Source organism: Hordeum vulgare, chromosome 3H (genome assembly GCF_904849725.1).
Source record: "Hordeum vulgare subsp. vulgare chromosome 3H, MorexV3_pseudomolecules_assembly, whole genome shotgun sequence".
NCBI lineage: Eukaryota > Viridiplantae > Streptophyta > Magnoliopsida > Poales > Poaceae > Hordeum > Hordeum vulgare.
Window position 1 is genome coordinate 565,512,625 of NC_058520.1, and position 16,321 is coordinate 565,528,945.

Below are 16,321 nucleotides of genomic sequence, written 5' to 3' on the forward strand. Positions count from 1 at the left end.
ACAGACTTAAAGTTGACTTGGAAAAGCAATACCCTACTGTGCTTAAATATATCAAAGTGTGGAAGGCAAAACAAAGGGCAATGAAAGCATTATACGGTGATTGGGCAAATACATTTAGGATGTTGTATAACTTTAAAGCACAGGTGGAGAAGAGGTCACCTGGAAATTCGGTGGAGATAGATACTGAGGTAAAAGAGGATGGCAAGGTTTATTTCAGCAAGTTTTTTATGTGTCTAAAGCCTTGCATCGATGGATTTAAAGCGGGGTGCCATCCATGTTTGAGCATAGACTCATCTTTTTTGACTAGAAAGTGGAATGTTCAGTTGGCAGCATGCAATGCTCTAGATGGACACAACTGGATGTTTCCTGTTGCCATTGGAATGTTCCAATCAGAGACAAAGGCATCGTGAACATGGTTCATGATGCAGCTGAAAAGATGCATAGGTCCAGTATCACCTTTGGCCATCCACACAAATGCATGCAAAGGGATAGAAAATGCAGTGAAGATTTTTTTCCCCCATGCTGAGCAGAGGGAGTGCTTTGGCCATATGTGGATGAATTTGATCAAAAAATTCAGAGAGAAAGAATTTGGGCACATGTGGCCAGCCGCAAGATCCTACACCACACAAACCTATTCCTATCACCTTGGTAAGATAATGGCAGCATGTGGTGAGAATGATTTTTGTACATGGTTGAACACATACCATTCTCTTTTATGGTATATGTCAGGTTTTAATACTTCCATCAAGTGTGATCATATCAACAATAACTTGGCAGAAAGTTTCAACAACAAGGTGAAGGAGTTGAAAGATTTGCCTGTGCATGACATGGTGGACCAAATCAGGATCATGATCATGCGTATGTGGGAGTTGAGAAGAAGAATTGGTGAGCTTTTACAAGGGGATAAGCTACCAGCAGTGGTACAACAGGTGGTCAACATGAGTCGAAAGCTTTCACATCTAACTGTTGAGAAATCTTCATTGTGGGGTGCTGAAGTTAGAGATACAAAGACTAGCAAGAGGCATGTTGTCAACACTGATTTGCATGAATGCACTTGCCAAGAGTGGCAACACACTGGGAAACCATGTGAGCACGCCATACTCTTGTTAGCATCTAGACCCAAGTTAAATATGCACCCATACTTGCATGATTATTACTCAGTACAGAGATTCAGGGATGCATATGCTACTCCAATTACAACACTGACAGACCAATCACAGTGGCCTGAGGTGGACTTTGAATTTTTCATGTGTCTACCCATCACTAGAAGAAAGGCTGGAAGGCCCAAACAGAGCAGATTCAAAGCATGATTTGGGAAATGTGGAGTAGTAAGAAAGGGAAAAAAAGATAAGGATGTGAAGCCAAAAATGGCTCAAGAAGGTAACAAAAACAGATGCAAGTTGTGTGAGGAACTCGGGCATAGAATTGGTTCACCAAAATGTCGTTACACTCCGGAAAGACCAAAGTATGTTAATGTTACTGTTTATGTTGTTTCTTGTTGTTCATGCTTTATTTTTCAGTCTCTAACCAAGTGATATGATTTATTTTTCGGGATAAAGTGTGCAGAAAAAATGCCACCTCTTGTTGTTGAACAGTGGTGGCCACTGAAAAAGGAAAGACTTAATGGATGTACAAAGAAGAGAAGGTTTAATCCAGTAACTGAACCTATTTTGGATGCACCGGAGCAAACTGGACATGTTCGGGATGCAGTAGAGCAAACTGAACCTGTTTTCGATGCACCGGAGCAGTGTGAACCTGTTTTCGATGCACATGAACCAATTCTGCAAACTGGCCTGCTCTGGAGCTTGTTGTGCAAAGTAAACCTGTTCTCGAGCTTGCTGTGCAAAGTGAAATTGTTGCTGAAGTTGAGGAGGTGCATCAGGTGAAGCATGCTGAGGTGCTTGGCCATGTCGTGGGGAGGCCTACTGGTCGTGGCAAGAAAACCAGGAGCATCAACAAGTTGTCCGCCATAGAAGTTGAGAATTCAAAGAAATCGAGTGGTAAGTAGAGGCAAAATAAATAGATTTGGCAATTGTGTTCTCATGTGAAGACTTGTTATTTGAATCCAAAATTTGTAATAATGATGTGATTGGCAATTGTGTTCTCAAGTGAAGACTTGTCATTTGAATTCAAAACTTGAAAGTTCAACCAACATTCGTAATAATGATGTGATGCTATTTGTAATAATCTGTTGTTCTAATGATGTGATTCTATTTGCAATGTTTTTACTTGTTTTGTTTTAACTTGGTCATTAATCCGAGCATTTATTGGATGAATATTTTTGGTGGGGTGAATCTTTTTTAGTCACTCCAAAATTAAGCTTTGGTGGGGTTTTGACTATTTATATTTTCAATGTTTCCAAAACCTGCTTTCGTTCCAATGTCCTTGAGCCCTCCCCCTCGTCCGCGATCTTGGCCACGGCAACGCTGCACTCTCTGGTAGCGCAGCAATTCTTTAGTTAATCGATGTGGAGGAGTGTAACATTTCGGTGGAGCTGGGCCGACCAATGAAAGTGCAGCCCGCGGATCGCTGACGTAGCCCTACTTCCTGATCCAGGCCGTCCATTCACGACGATCCAATGGTTCGGACAGGTGCGGGGTTTTGATGGGGTTTTGAGGGGGTTTTGATGGGATTTTGAGAGGTTTTCAAACATTAGGGTTGAGCATAAGTAATTCAAAAAAATCAAAAAAATAGGAAACTTGTGGCAATCATTATTCTATGTGACTAACTCCATAGGAAAAATGAGAAATCTGGACTCACTACAAGGATACCCCCTATAAAGCAACACATATTTTACAACGTTTTGACTATAAGTTGTAAAATTCACAAGAGATACGCATATAAGTGTTGTAGCATATGCGTTCTAGATGTGTAACTCGTGACCATGGTGTCCTACACAGATTGCAACATATCTTATATGTTGTCATATATGTGTTGTAAATTATATTTTTTATAAAATTGAAAATATCTCTACTAATAAAAATTAATATTAATTATACACATATATGACATATAAAAATTAATATTGTACTTTATTGTGGCGTGAAAAGTAGAATCAGCGGGTCGGGCCTGTATTCAACGCTAGGAATCCAGTACTGCATATAGTTGAGATTAAAAAAAAAGACTACATATAGTTTCTGCTCGGACTATCGTGGAATCAGCCGGCTAGGAATCCTGTATTCCAATCATATGCATATTGCGTACTGGAATCCGCTCTAGGTATTCCACGCTAGGAATCCTGTATTCCAATCGTTCAAAAGAAGAGGGACTTGTATCTGCATACTGGAGAAAAGAAGCAGTCCAATAACAACCTACTCTGCACATCATGCGACTCAAATCAACATGAAAAAAAATTCTCAACAAAAAAACAGTAGGAAAAAGAACCACGCACGGTCGGTCAACTCTCTCTTTCTCATCTCGCGACTACTCGACCAGTCGCCTGAGCCAGCCAAGCAGGCCGCCTAGCCGCCCAGAGCCATCGGTAGATCGCCCCGTGACCTGCCGCTGCCTGCCGCTACCTACCCCACTTGGCGCCCGACAGGCCTGAAGACTGACTCCCGCGACCTGCCGCTGCCTGCCCCGCTTGGCGCCCGGCCGGCTTTTGTTCGCGCAGACGCGCACGGCGCACCGCTGCGCAGGAGCGCGCCGTGTTGACCAGACTGCTGGAGCCGCCCACGCAAGTGTGCTCGGCAGTCGCGTCCTCAACTATTGATCATCCAGTCCTATTCAATCCGATCCCCTGCTCAGCTCAAAGAGGTACCTCATCCTGTCATCCCGTGATCTCTGAATCTTATATGCAGTAACAACCTAGTTTGACACAGAGATTCAGAGACCGGCTAGTTAGTTTGACAGAGAGATTCAGAGATTGGCTAGTTTGGCAGTGTAGTTTTTGAAATACTGTAGTATTCGAAATCTTTGGTATTATAATGTATCATCAATTAATACTACATAGTTTCTGAAAACATCAATTTTCTCTGTTTTAATGAAACTACTGATATGTTTGGCTGCTACTCTTTTACAGTATTTTTTGACTCCTTACCCAACTGAATCTGACTTAGCTAGCTATACCTAAGGAGCTACACAACTAGATCAGTAAGTGCGTGCGGCGCTGACTTAGGAACTTGCGGACGCGATTAATCAGACGAAGAATAGAAATTAATATCATGTTTAATTAGTGTGGAGCATGCTATACAGAGGACTGAATAAGTAATATGTTAATTGTGCTTACAAGTTACAAATCAAGCTGCTTGGTAGTTAAGGACAGGATGACATGAGTGTTGTTTTTCTCAGTTTGAGACAAGAGTGTTCTGCACCTCTTTTTATAAAACATATAGAAAAAACACTATATCAAGAATACAACTGATTATGAAACTACAGTTGTTGGTTTAGCGAAACACCTCACAGTATTTAATTTCTTTTGTAGAAACCATAGTATTCTGATAATACTTTGTATCCAAACAGGGCCCGATATTTGTTATTTTTATGTAGTGTGCAATGGATTTAGAATCCACCAAATTACTATTGCGATTTCCAAGAGAGAGTACACAATACTCAGTTGGTGTAGATGAATTTCTGGAGTTCGCATATAAAGATATACCAGCAGATACAATGATCCGATGTCCATGTGAAGATTGTGTTCACACTTCAGTACTATCAAGGGATGATGTTCGTGGCCATTTGATGTGGAACGGAATGCTTCAGAGCTATGACAAATGGGTGTTTCACGGTGAGTCTTCATCCGATCACAATGATGATCCACAACCACAACCTGAAACTGAAGGAAATGCTAATATGCGTGAAATGATTATGGATTCAATTAGGAAAATATATGATGGTGATGTGCCTATGAGTGATAGTGCAGATTTTTCAAATCCACTTCCAGATGGAGCAACTAAAGAAGCAGAAGCATTGTACAAATTAATTCAAGATTCAGAGAAGCCTTTGTGGCCAGGATGTGAATTCTCTCAGCTTTCCTTACTTTCAATTTTGTTCAATACAAAATCCATGAACAAATGGTCTGATAAGTCATTTGGAGATCTACTTAATATTCTGCACATGGCTATTCCAAATGGAAAAGCTCTGCCCCAAAAATTTTATGAGGCCAAGAAGATCATATCGAAGTTTGGATTAGGATATCAAAAAATTCATGTCTGCCCAAATAACTGTCAGTTGTTCTGGAAAGATACAGACAATGATGATTTTTGCTTTAAATGCAAGGCTTCTAGGTGGAAAGATAAAATGCCCGAAACCAAATTAACTAATAAGGAAAGAAAGAGAGCTACACCAATGAAAGTTCTGAGATACTTTCCAATCAAAGAGTGGCTGAAAAGGATATTCATGTGCAAGGAAACAGCAACTCTAGCTCGATGGCATGATGAAGGGCGCATTAAGCAACATGGAGTGATACGACATCCAGCAGATTCTGAGGCATGGAAGAAATTTGATGAGAAGCATGGATTTGCAGATGATTGTCGTAATATCCGGTTTGGCCTAGCATCAGATGGATTTAATCCATATGGGATGCTGAGCAATAAATATAGTTGTTGGCCGGTTGTGCTAGTCATGTATAATCTGCCTCCATGGCTATGCATGAAGAAATCTTATCTGTCATTGCCTTTAATTATTCCTGGACCTAAGAGCCCTGGAGATAAGATTCATGTTTTTATGCAGCCTCTTTTCGAAGATCTGAGAGATCTTTTTGTGAATGGGATGACAACCTATGATGCATCCCAACAGAGAACATTTAAACTCAGGGCGGCTGTCTTGTGGACCATAAATGACTTCCCAGCATTAGGAATGCTTGCTTCACATATGGTGGATGGAGATTATGCATGTCCACCTTGCGGTGCAAATGTATGGACCAAGCGCTTGAAATATGGCAAGAAAGCTTGTTTTATGGGTCACCGACGATTTCTGCCACCTGATCATGAATTTCGTAATGATGCTTCTGCTTTTGATGGAACAACTGAGAATAGAACAGAGCCTATAACCTATTATGGTCGCTCCGTATTAGATGACATAGCTGCATGTGGAGATTTTAGTACCTCAAAAACTTACAAAGGAAAAAGTAGCTTATTCACATTACCATATTGGGACAGTAATCTCCTTCGAAATAATCTTGATGTGATGCATATAGAGAAGAATGTGTGTGATAATATTTTAGGCACACTTCTCAATTTGGATGGGAAGTCAAAAGATAATCTACAGGCTCGTCAAGATCTTGAAGATATGAATATTAGAGACGAGCTCCATCCACAGAAAAAACCTTCAGGCAAGTATTACTTGCCACCAGCTATCTTTACCATGTCTAAGAAAGAAAAACAATTATTCTGCAAAATTATCTATGGTATAAAAGTTCCTGATGGATATTGTGGAAATATATCAAAATGTGTGAATTTTACTGAAGGAAAAATTAGTGGCCTCAAAACACATGATTGTCATGTCCTATTGCATCAATTTCTGCCAATTGCTGCGAGAGGTATTCTTCCAGATGACGTTACAGCAGTACTATTTGAATTGTCATCATATTTTCGAGGCATATGTTCAAAAGTTCTTCATGTTGATGAGCTTGATCGTTTGGAAGAAAGAATCAAACTTACACTCTGCAAAATGGAGATGATATTTCCTCCTGGTTTTTTCACAGTTATGGTGCACTTAGTTGTCCATTTAGCAAGTGAATGTAAAATAGGAGGACCAGTTGCATATCGGTGGATGTACTTCATTGAAAGGTAATTTAATTCATATACATTGGTTACTTCTTACAATCTTCACTCCTAAACTTTTTACAATCTTTTTTTGCATATACATTTATAACTTATTGGATATATATGTGCATAGGTATCTTGGTGAGCTAAAGTCCTTTGTTCGAAACAAAGCTCGTCCAGAGTGTTCAATTGCAGAATCTTTTTTAGCGGATGAGTGCATGACATTTTATTCAAGATATCTACAGGGTTTCTCCACCAAGCATAACCAACCATCCAGGAATGATGACAACCCAGAGGACTCTGAATCTTCACTATTTCTACAACAATCGATGTTGTTTCCTCAAGTAGGGAAACCATTGGGAAGACCAATAGTATACACTTTAACGGATAAGGAAGCAACACAAGCCCATAGATATGTGTTGTTCAACTGTGACGCTGTGAAGCCCTATTTGCAGTAAATGTCATGCCACTACCTCTGCATTTGTTAATTAATAAGTTTTGAACTGAAATTGTGCTTGTTTATATTTTGTAGAGAACATGGGGCTTATTTGAGAAGGAAGAATCGCAAGAAACGCATAGATCCAAGGACATTTGAGAAGATGCAGCATGAGAAATTACCTGAATGGTTCAAGGATCATGTAAGTACAATGATTTAGTTTATTTAGGATTAGAATGTATCTTATGCACTCTATTATTTGTGTTCCTATAGGTGATGCAGTTGGAGAGGGAGAAAGGTAGTGACAACATTGGTGAGGAAATTAGATGGTTGGCCCGTGGTCCACTTGAGGTTGCAACGAAACATAGAGCATTCAATATTCAAGGATACAGATTTAGACCCAAGCGTTATGACAAAGTAACTCAAAATAGTGGAGTTGTTGTGACAGCAAAAACATCAAGCTACTCTTCTGCACGTGATAGAAACCCTATTCTTGGAAATGTCATGTATTTTGGAAGGATTGTGGACATAATTGAGTTAGACTATTTCCGAAAAATTTCAGTGGTGCTATTTAAATGTGAATGGGTTGATGTTACTGAAGGCAAAGGTATGCAAATAGATAAGTATGGGTGTAGACTTGTGAATTTCTCTAGTCTAACTCACACTCGTAAAAATGTTGAGGATGAACCTTTTGTATTTGCCAATCAAGTTGACCAAGTATTCTACGTGGATGACCATCTTTATCCAGGATGGTCAATTGTTTTGAAGATGATGCCTCGAGATAATTTTGATATGGATGAAGAATGGAATGATGTGGAAACAGAACCTTATCATGTCAGTAAATTCTTTCAGCTTTTTGATACTGCCCATCAGAAACAAAATTGGATGAGAAGAGATATAGAGGGAGAAACTGTAGATGCTCCTATAGTGTCAAATGATGACACAATACCTGAATAAATGTCAGGTTACAATCTGATTTTATTATTTACATTCATAGTATCATTGTTGTAATTTTTGTCATTTTGGATAGGAAACTTACCACTCTATTGCTTCTGAATGCAGGTTCGATGGATGATGTAGAAGTCACCTATCTGAAAATGGGGAGCCTGGTTAAAGTGATTCATTAGTATTATTGCTATTTTTTCTTTGATGTGCATGCACTTTCTAGTTCAGATAAGAAGATTTGTAGGCCGTGGATGCTTTGGTTTTGTCTTGTATGTTTGAATGGTTTAATTTCAGTTAAGTCAAACGAGCGCTCAAATTTCTTTATCTAAACTTACTGTCTCTGAACATACCTGAGAAAATCGTCACCTTCAGTTAACTATGTTTCACTGTGTGCTATTTAAGTTCCTCTTATAGGTAGCTTATATGACTTGTCGATCGTGGATAACGTTTGATGGAGCGCATGACCAGGATGTAGGCCGGCCGGAGGTGTCACGCACCACACCAGGCAACGTCGTTGTTGTGTCTGTTTGGAGGCGTAGGGCCAAGTTTGAATTTCCACTGGAAATATATTTGACAAAATTTTGTATCCAGGCATAAATAATTTCATTTTTGAGCGGTAGAAATAAAATTGAAATAAAAGGCAAAATTAATCAGCGCTGGACTTTGAATCGCATGCATTTTTTTTGACTCGGAGGAAAATATTATGAGATCACAAAATAATAAGGCATGACAACATATAACAAAGGTTTATATTTTTATTATAATATATTAATGATATTTAAACACATATACAATTAAGTATGCGTGCTCAACTTCTCTCGAATCGGCACCAAACCCGGGGAAGTTTGTTGGCATCCGGACTCGTGCTAATATACGCAGTCCCATCAAACCCTTCTCCTGTGCAAATCCCTCTCGAAACTATACGTACGCATCGATGCTAATCATCTAGTCGATATCAGACATGCTTTACAATCTTTTTGGCGATCGCCGTGCATACTTTTTTTGGCCGGTAGGGAAATATTATGAGGCACAAAATAATGAGGCATGACAACATATATGAATAGATTTTTTTATTATAATATAATAATGATATTAAAACACACATGCACAATTAAGTATGAGCGCCTAAATTCTATCGATCAGACACCAAATCCGGGGGACGTTGTGGGCGTCTCGACTCGTGCTAATAGACGCGGTCCCATCAAACCCCTCTCCCGCGCCAACCACTCTCAAAACCGTACCTATGCATTGATGTCGATCAGCTACTCCAGAGAAGGCGTGACTTCACGACCTTGATGGCGGTCAGAGCGACTAGACAGGACGGGAGTGCGGTGCCACTTAATTGCGGCGCAGCCGATGGAGTAGGCTTCTTGATCGCTGTGTTCATATTGAAACAACATTGACTTTGAATCGTAAGCATAATTTTTTTGACCGGTTCGGAAATATTATGACGTCACAAAATAATGAGGCATGTGCATCTAAGAAGGATTTAATATATTTTTGTTATAATATATAAAAGATATTAAAACACACATATACAATTAAGTATGAGTACCCAAATTCTCTTGAAGCGGCACTAAACCCGGGGAAGGTTTGCGGGCATCCGGACTACTGATATATACGCGATCCCATCAAACTCTCTTCCATGCGAACCACTCTCAAAACTGCACCTGCACATCGATGTCGATTAGCTACTCCAGTGCAAGCATCCTGTGTGGTCTTTTGACCGATCATCCTCCTTTATGCCGTCGAAGGAGGTGGGACTTTCTCTCATCGGATGGTGAAGAGCATCATCAGCTGCCCCTCTCGATGAGGATGTCACAACGGACGAGGAGTTCTAGTAGCAGTTTGAGCTCACTCCAAGTTTGGCGCCGCCCTCATCACTGCCCTTGTCGCCTCACTGCTAGCATCGCCGCCCTGTTGGTGCCCGCTCAGCATGAAGCAGGAACCATACCTGGCAGTCATGAACTCACGAGGGGCGCCTCGTGCATTACCTCAACGCGGTAGCGGTAGAACATCGTCGCGCATTGCCCTAACGACGTCAGAGTGAGTGGACCGGTGCAACGTGCTTCACCATGCCATTTTCAGGATGTCGGATGTCTCGTCAGACTAGGTCCTCGCAAATTTCGCGCTGGCGTAGGCCTATGCACACCCTCACGGGAAGGGGCGGCCGAAATGGGGCGACGTCCATGGTCGACATTGGCCTCTGCATGACGAGGGGGGAAGTTGAGTGGCTACACCGTGTGCGGCACGTCGCAGCCAATCGACACGTTTTGAGTAATAGATAACATTATTAGTTCATCCATTTTGCAATTTGTACAAACATAAAAAAACACATTGTTTGGCATAAATATATGTACAAGTGCCTATTAAGGGTCAGATGATAATTAAAAAACTTATGATTTTTCAGCTAAGTTTGTAGTCGTTTCCATTTATTTATTTATTTTGCATCAAAAAAATCCTTTCCTTCCATTTTCTCCCGCTAATAGCCACTAATTCTAGTCAAAAGAAAATAAGTACGCGCTCGCGAGGAGGTAACCACGCCAGCAAAATCGGAAACCTCCTCCCCTCCCCATATCAAAAGGCAGTTCCCTTCCTCGGTTCCTCCACTTGTACAAAGGATCCATTCTCCAGCAGATTAGTCATGGCCTTTCCTCCCTCCCGAGTATCATAGCTCGCCCAACTGATTCCACCATTGTTGTTGAGGGGCACAAGAGGCGTTTGTTCAGCAACTGGGACGGCAAGGTGGCAAGCAGATCAATTCCCACACCCGATTCATAGAAACAGAAGGTAAATACTAGTATTCGACTTGAAGATTTTGCCTCCTCCTCCCTTTTTGGTCCAGATCTGTCCCTTCTATGCTTCCAAATTACTCTCTTCCTGATTGAATTTGACCGTGCACACCAAGTGTTTGATACTTGTCCTCTGTTATTGATTTAGAATTTTGGGGAGTCTTCAGATAGATTGGATTGCTTATAACAACTGCTGGGGAGTCAGGTGCGGACGCGGTAAGTATTTCAATCCAGTTTTCTACCATTACTACCTTGATGAGTTCAATCTCTTCATAGACTTTGTGTATGGAACTCCAATTCTGATTATGATGTGCATGTTGGTAGTATATATTGATTCTGATTATGATGTATAAGGGTCTGGTTTGTCTCAGACTCTCAGACACACAGTCACTGAATTCTTTGGGGATCAAATTCAAGTTAACATGAATTAATCCAAACAATCAGGTCCCCTTTTTTCATGGGAATATAGCTTTGCTGCAAGTACAGACTAGTAGTCCACTGATGGAAACTCGTCACTAACACCCAATCCATATTCATCTAGCCACTGGCACTTTGCCAAAAAAGATGACAGTAATGTGCAGTAGTAGTAGTATATACGTACGTAGCTAGTTAAGGTTGCTGCTCTGTTGTGCTTGCCGCATGAGCTGCTGGAGCGTTGCCTCCAGCTCGGCCTTCTCGGCGCCGAGTCCACTGATGGAAACTCATCAGTAACACCCAATCCATATTCATCCAGCCACTGGCACTTTGCCAAAAAAGATGACAGTAATGTGCAGCAGTAGTAGTAGTATACCGATCCATATTCATCTAGCCACTGGCACTTTGCCAAAAAAGATGACGTAATGTGCAGTAGTAGTAGTACATACGTACGCAGCTACTTAAGGGTTGCTGCTCTGTTGTGCTTGCCGCATGAGCTGCTGGAGCCTGGCCTCCAGCTCGGCCTTCTCGGCGCCGAGCCGGTCATTGTCGCGGCGCACGTCGCCGCAGCTCCTCATTGCGCGGTTGAGCTCGTCGAGGAGGCGACGGTTGGCGCCGCGGAGGTGGGCAACCCGCGCAGGCAAGCCCCCTTCCGGATTAGTTGGGTTAGTGGCCGTGAATGGCGGGTGGGTTGTGTGCGTGAGGCTAGCGTCATGTGTATAAGTATCACATCTGTTGGGATGACTGTCATAAGCCCCAAGTAGGACCACAAAATATTATCTTTTGCATAAATTATTTAAAGTTTTGGTCATTTTAATGTTGCAGAAGATATGTCAAGGACAAGAATTAATGTTGTTGAATCCAATGAAGAGTATATGATGGAAGAACCAATTGAACATCATAGTTTTGGTGAAAAAGATCTCGAATCATCCGATGTCCATGAAAGAACTACTAATGGTGAAGAAGGCTTCACCGATTGTGATGATGCTAATGCGGATGAAAATGAAGATGGTAAGTTTGTTTCTCATAGTTACCATCCATGTAGCTTTCTTCTTTCTATAGCATGTCTATGTTTTAATTGCCTATATATAATTAGAGCCAGAATAGTCATGATTTCTACTTTACATGTGATCGGTGGAGAAAAGAGAACTGTACGTATCATGGTGGTACAGGTTAAAAAAAAAATTGGCAGAACCTTCTTTTTTTTTGCATGCAAGTCCCCGCGGAAAAAGACTTCTCGTGCCCTTGTGGAAATAGACCTTCAATTGTTAAAAATAAAATAAAATGATAGACTTTAAAAAACTACAATGATAGACTTCCTGATTACATACATAATTAGATTGGCTTTGTGTCGTGCCTCTTATTAAGATTCTATACGTGCCTTTTTAAGGAAAGGTTGGGTACATGTGGCCGGATAATACATGTAGCTAATTCATATTTTTATGTAGTTGTACCTAAGAACACATCTATCAATTTGGTTTTGTCTTCCATTGGTCGTATAGGACCCATATCAGTTTTTTTTCCTTTTAGATCGGAGAAGTCCGATATGATTCTTAAAAGGGACGTGCTGCTTTATTAGGAGCGTTTTTCTTTTTGCTTGTTACGTGTTGGATTTCAGTAAACTGTACATAACATTGTTCTACGTAACCAAATCCGATTCATATTCTCGTTGCCAAGGTTACCTTTTTTTCCTGCTCGTTGTGTAGGTTTCCTTTTTTTTGCTACAGGGAGCTGAGTAAATCTAGTCCGTTCATATTTCTTAACTTCTAAACAGTAAATCTTTGCCGTTCCTTTTCTATTGCTTTAAGTATATAATAGATAGATAGATTCATCATCGTAACATATAACTCATGGTTCTATATATTCAGCTGAAAATGCAGAAACAAAAGAACGTAAGAAGAGGAAGCTAAAATATATTTGGAACCTTCCAAAAGGAAAAAGGATAATGGTTCGCTGCAATGACATAGATCAGCCAATTGGAAAAGAGGCTAAACACCTTGGGGACTTTCTTGGCTCAGTTGCAAGGAATGGATCATTGTGTTGTTTGAGCTACAAGGATTGGAGATTGCTCAAAACTAAAACAAATGTAAAGGCTATACTAGATCAAGTGAAGGTAAAATTTAGTCCATTAAATATCTTTTACTAGCTTCTTCTATGTTGCCTTATATTGCATTCACTCTATTTATTTTGTAACTTTTGTGCAGATGCGGTTCCTTTACCTTCCTCGCATGGAAAAATATATATTGAAGACAATTGGAGACAGATGGAGGCAACATAAGTCCGATCTGAAAGCAATGTATTTTGATGAGAAAAAGAGCACCGAAGCCAATTACAACAATAAACCGAAATCGGTGACTCCGGACCAGTGGAGATCTCTAGTTAATCATTGGACAACCGAGAAAGCGAAGGTACTTAAAAGAATTCCTTTTTCAACTTTCCTTGATCGACTTTATACATTCTTGTGTAGATACCATAAAAGATATGCACATACTTACTTCGATTCATTCTTTGGTAGGGGCTTAGTGCTATAAATAGAAACAATTGTTCAATGAGGAAGTCTACACATACTAGTGGGACAAAAAGTTTCCCTCGTCAGAGGGAAGAAATGGTAAAATATACTAACTTCAAGTACCCCTTTTCCATTCATGTTTTCTAATGTAATTCATGTTTACATTATGTATCAACAGAAAGATGCAGATCCTGAAAAGAAGTACCCTCATAGGGCTCACCTGTTCATCCATACGCACAAGCTGAAAACTTGCAAGAACAAAATCATTAATGCTCATGTGGTACATTTACAAGTCTCACCACTCGTATTTGAATTTGATATTTTGTATATTCTTATTATTTACACTGTTTTTTTATTTAGGAGGAGTTAAAGGATATTATGGATAAGAACCCTGAATTAGCAAATAACAGCGATGGAAAGACTGCATGGAAAGGAGATGCGTTGAACAAAGTATTAGGGGATGACAAGCCTGGCCATGTACATGGTTTGGGACTAGTTCCAAACCCCAAAAAACTTTTTGATGTTTCTACTTCACGTCTATTCCAGAATACGCATTTTACTTCGGTGGAAGATACACCAAATGAAGATATGCTAGCTTTTAGAGTTGAAATGGAAAAATTACAAGAAGTAAATAAAAATCAAGATGCTAAAATTATGGAACTCGAGGAGAAGATGAGAAGAATGGAAAGACGACCATATCAGGTAAATTTCTAACAACTGTAATCATCCTTCATTTTGTGGACTAACCTTTATGTATTCCAATGATAGGAAATTTCATATCCAATGGCTACAATTGGGATCGAACCTTCGGTCAATGGACACAACTCAAACAGAAAAGTTTGTACCTTGTCAAAGTACACAATAAAACTCCTCATATTTCACTCTAGAAATTATTTCACAATTATTTATGTTATGCTATCTGTAGAGAGTGCTTGCTCCTCCGGTTGATGGACCCCAACTTGTTAAAAAACCATCTAATTTACACAACAAGCCAAGTATGTCAAACGATTCAGATTTACAAGTATCAAACAAGAATTCTGTTTCAGATAAGGTTTGTCTACTTAAAGGCTTAAATAATCTTTAGAACCTGTCTTTGCTGAGTTTTAAATTGTCGTGCTTGCACTTTTTGCAAATTTGATATACAATAACTAAAACTTGATGTATATCATTTTATCCTAGAACAAAGAAACTATGGTTCATAATGGTGGCAGTGCACGACAACTAGAAAAATGTTTTGCTGGACACAAGGTATCATTATAGTCCCATATAGAAAATCATGATCAAACTACAATGCAGCCATGTTTATGTGTTTACTTGTTGCCATCTCAGAATGTTGTGCGAAACCAAGAAGCTTTTGATCATAGTTACACTGCTCAGCAAGGGGAAACAAATTCTGCTGCACATAAGGTATGTTTTTGTTACCATACACAATATGTTCAAAATATATTGCTCCGTTGTTTATGTATCTACTAGTTGTCTTGCTATCAGAATGTTGTTCAGAACAAAGAAACTTTGGTTCAGAATGTTCGTACACAGCAGGGAGAAAAAACGTTTGCTGCAAACAAAGTGGTATCTTTTCATAATCGCATACACATTTATGTTCAAATTATAGTGCTAAATTGTTTATTTGCTATCAAACTCTTGTCCAGACCAAAAAAACAACAAAAGGTGCTATTGTAAGTAGTAAGAGTGCTTAGAGTGGTTCATTGAGCTGGTTGGGTGCTAGTGAATTACCTGTAAGAGTGCTCATTCATTTCATATGTTTCTATGTTTTGTTTCTGTTTTTTTATATGGTTACTTTGATTTTCGTGAGCAGGTAGGAACTAAAGTATTCTTGAAGAGCCTGATAAAACATAATAGGGGCGTAGCTCTTGCTACAATTATAAGTTGTGATCCTAAATTTAAACTTGATGGTGCTGAAATTGGAAATGAATATTGGGTGGTGCATGTTGATATGGCACTTGTGAAAACTGAAAATTTGGTGCGGAGTCGCAAAGACTGCAATACTCTCGGTAATGCAGAAAAAACAAAGATTGCATGGCCCTCAACCTTTGTACGTGACTAATATCTGGCATCTATTACTACTTGCATCATGTCAATGCATTATGTATTAACAGTTCATTTTTTTTTTGTAGATTAAAAAGATAAATGGATGACTATATGGATGCGTGGCAAGTGTACTGCATTGATGATGTTGATGTTCTGTTTCATGATGCGGATGATGATAGATTCTTTCAGATTTAGTTATGTTGTGTGGATGACATTCCTGTTGGATGTTGTTCCTCAATTAAATTTTAGTGAAGTTATAGGGGTGTTAATGGATGCTTTCAGTTTAAGTTTCATTTTCAAGAAAATAGTTAGATTATGCATCACATTTGATGATGTTCCTCTTGTAATATCATTGTAATCCAACAATTTTATCTCATATATGATTTCTTCCTCTTATCAATATATTATCTTGTTTTTGCTTCACTTGAAATACGTTATTACACTAAGCATTTTACATAAATACACCTATATA

The 16,321-nt window shown here is 39.6% G+C and overlaps 1 protein-coding gene across 1 annotated transcript; it reads left to right on the forward strand.

Annotated features, from left to right (window-relative positions):
* Positions 1-14,546: 14,546 nt before the first annotated feature.
* Positions 14,547-15,273, forward strand: LOC123442040. The gene is made up of 4 exons (XM_045118161.1): positions 14,547-14,637; positions 14,726-14,851; positions 14,980-15,048; positions 15,130-15,273. Exons 1-4 carry the CDS (start codon positions 14,584-14,586, stop codon positions 15,271-15,273), a joined length of 393 nt encoding a protein of 130 aa, XP_044974096.1. The 5' UTR covers positions 14,547-14,583.
* Positions 15,274-16,321: the final 1,048 nt, after the last annotated feature.

Coding starts and splice junctions, on each gene's coding strand:
- LOC123442040 (XM_045118161.1), top strand. CDS start 14,584: ATGGCTACAATTGGGATCGAACCTTCGGTCAATGGACACAACTCAAAC. Junction 14,852..14,979: donor AGAATTCTGTTTCAGATAAG/GTTTGTCTACTT, acceptor ATTTTATCCTAG/AACAAAGAAACTATGGTTCA. Junction 15,049..15,129: donor AATGTTTTGCTGGACACAAG/GTATCATTATAG, acceptor TTGCCATCTCAG/AATGTTGTGCGAAACCAAGA.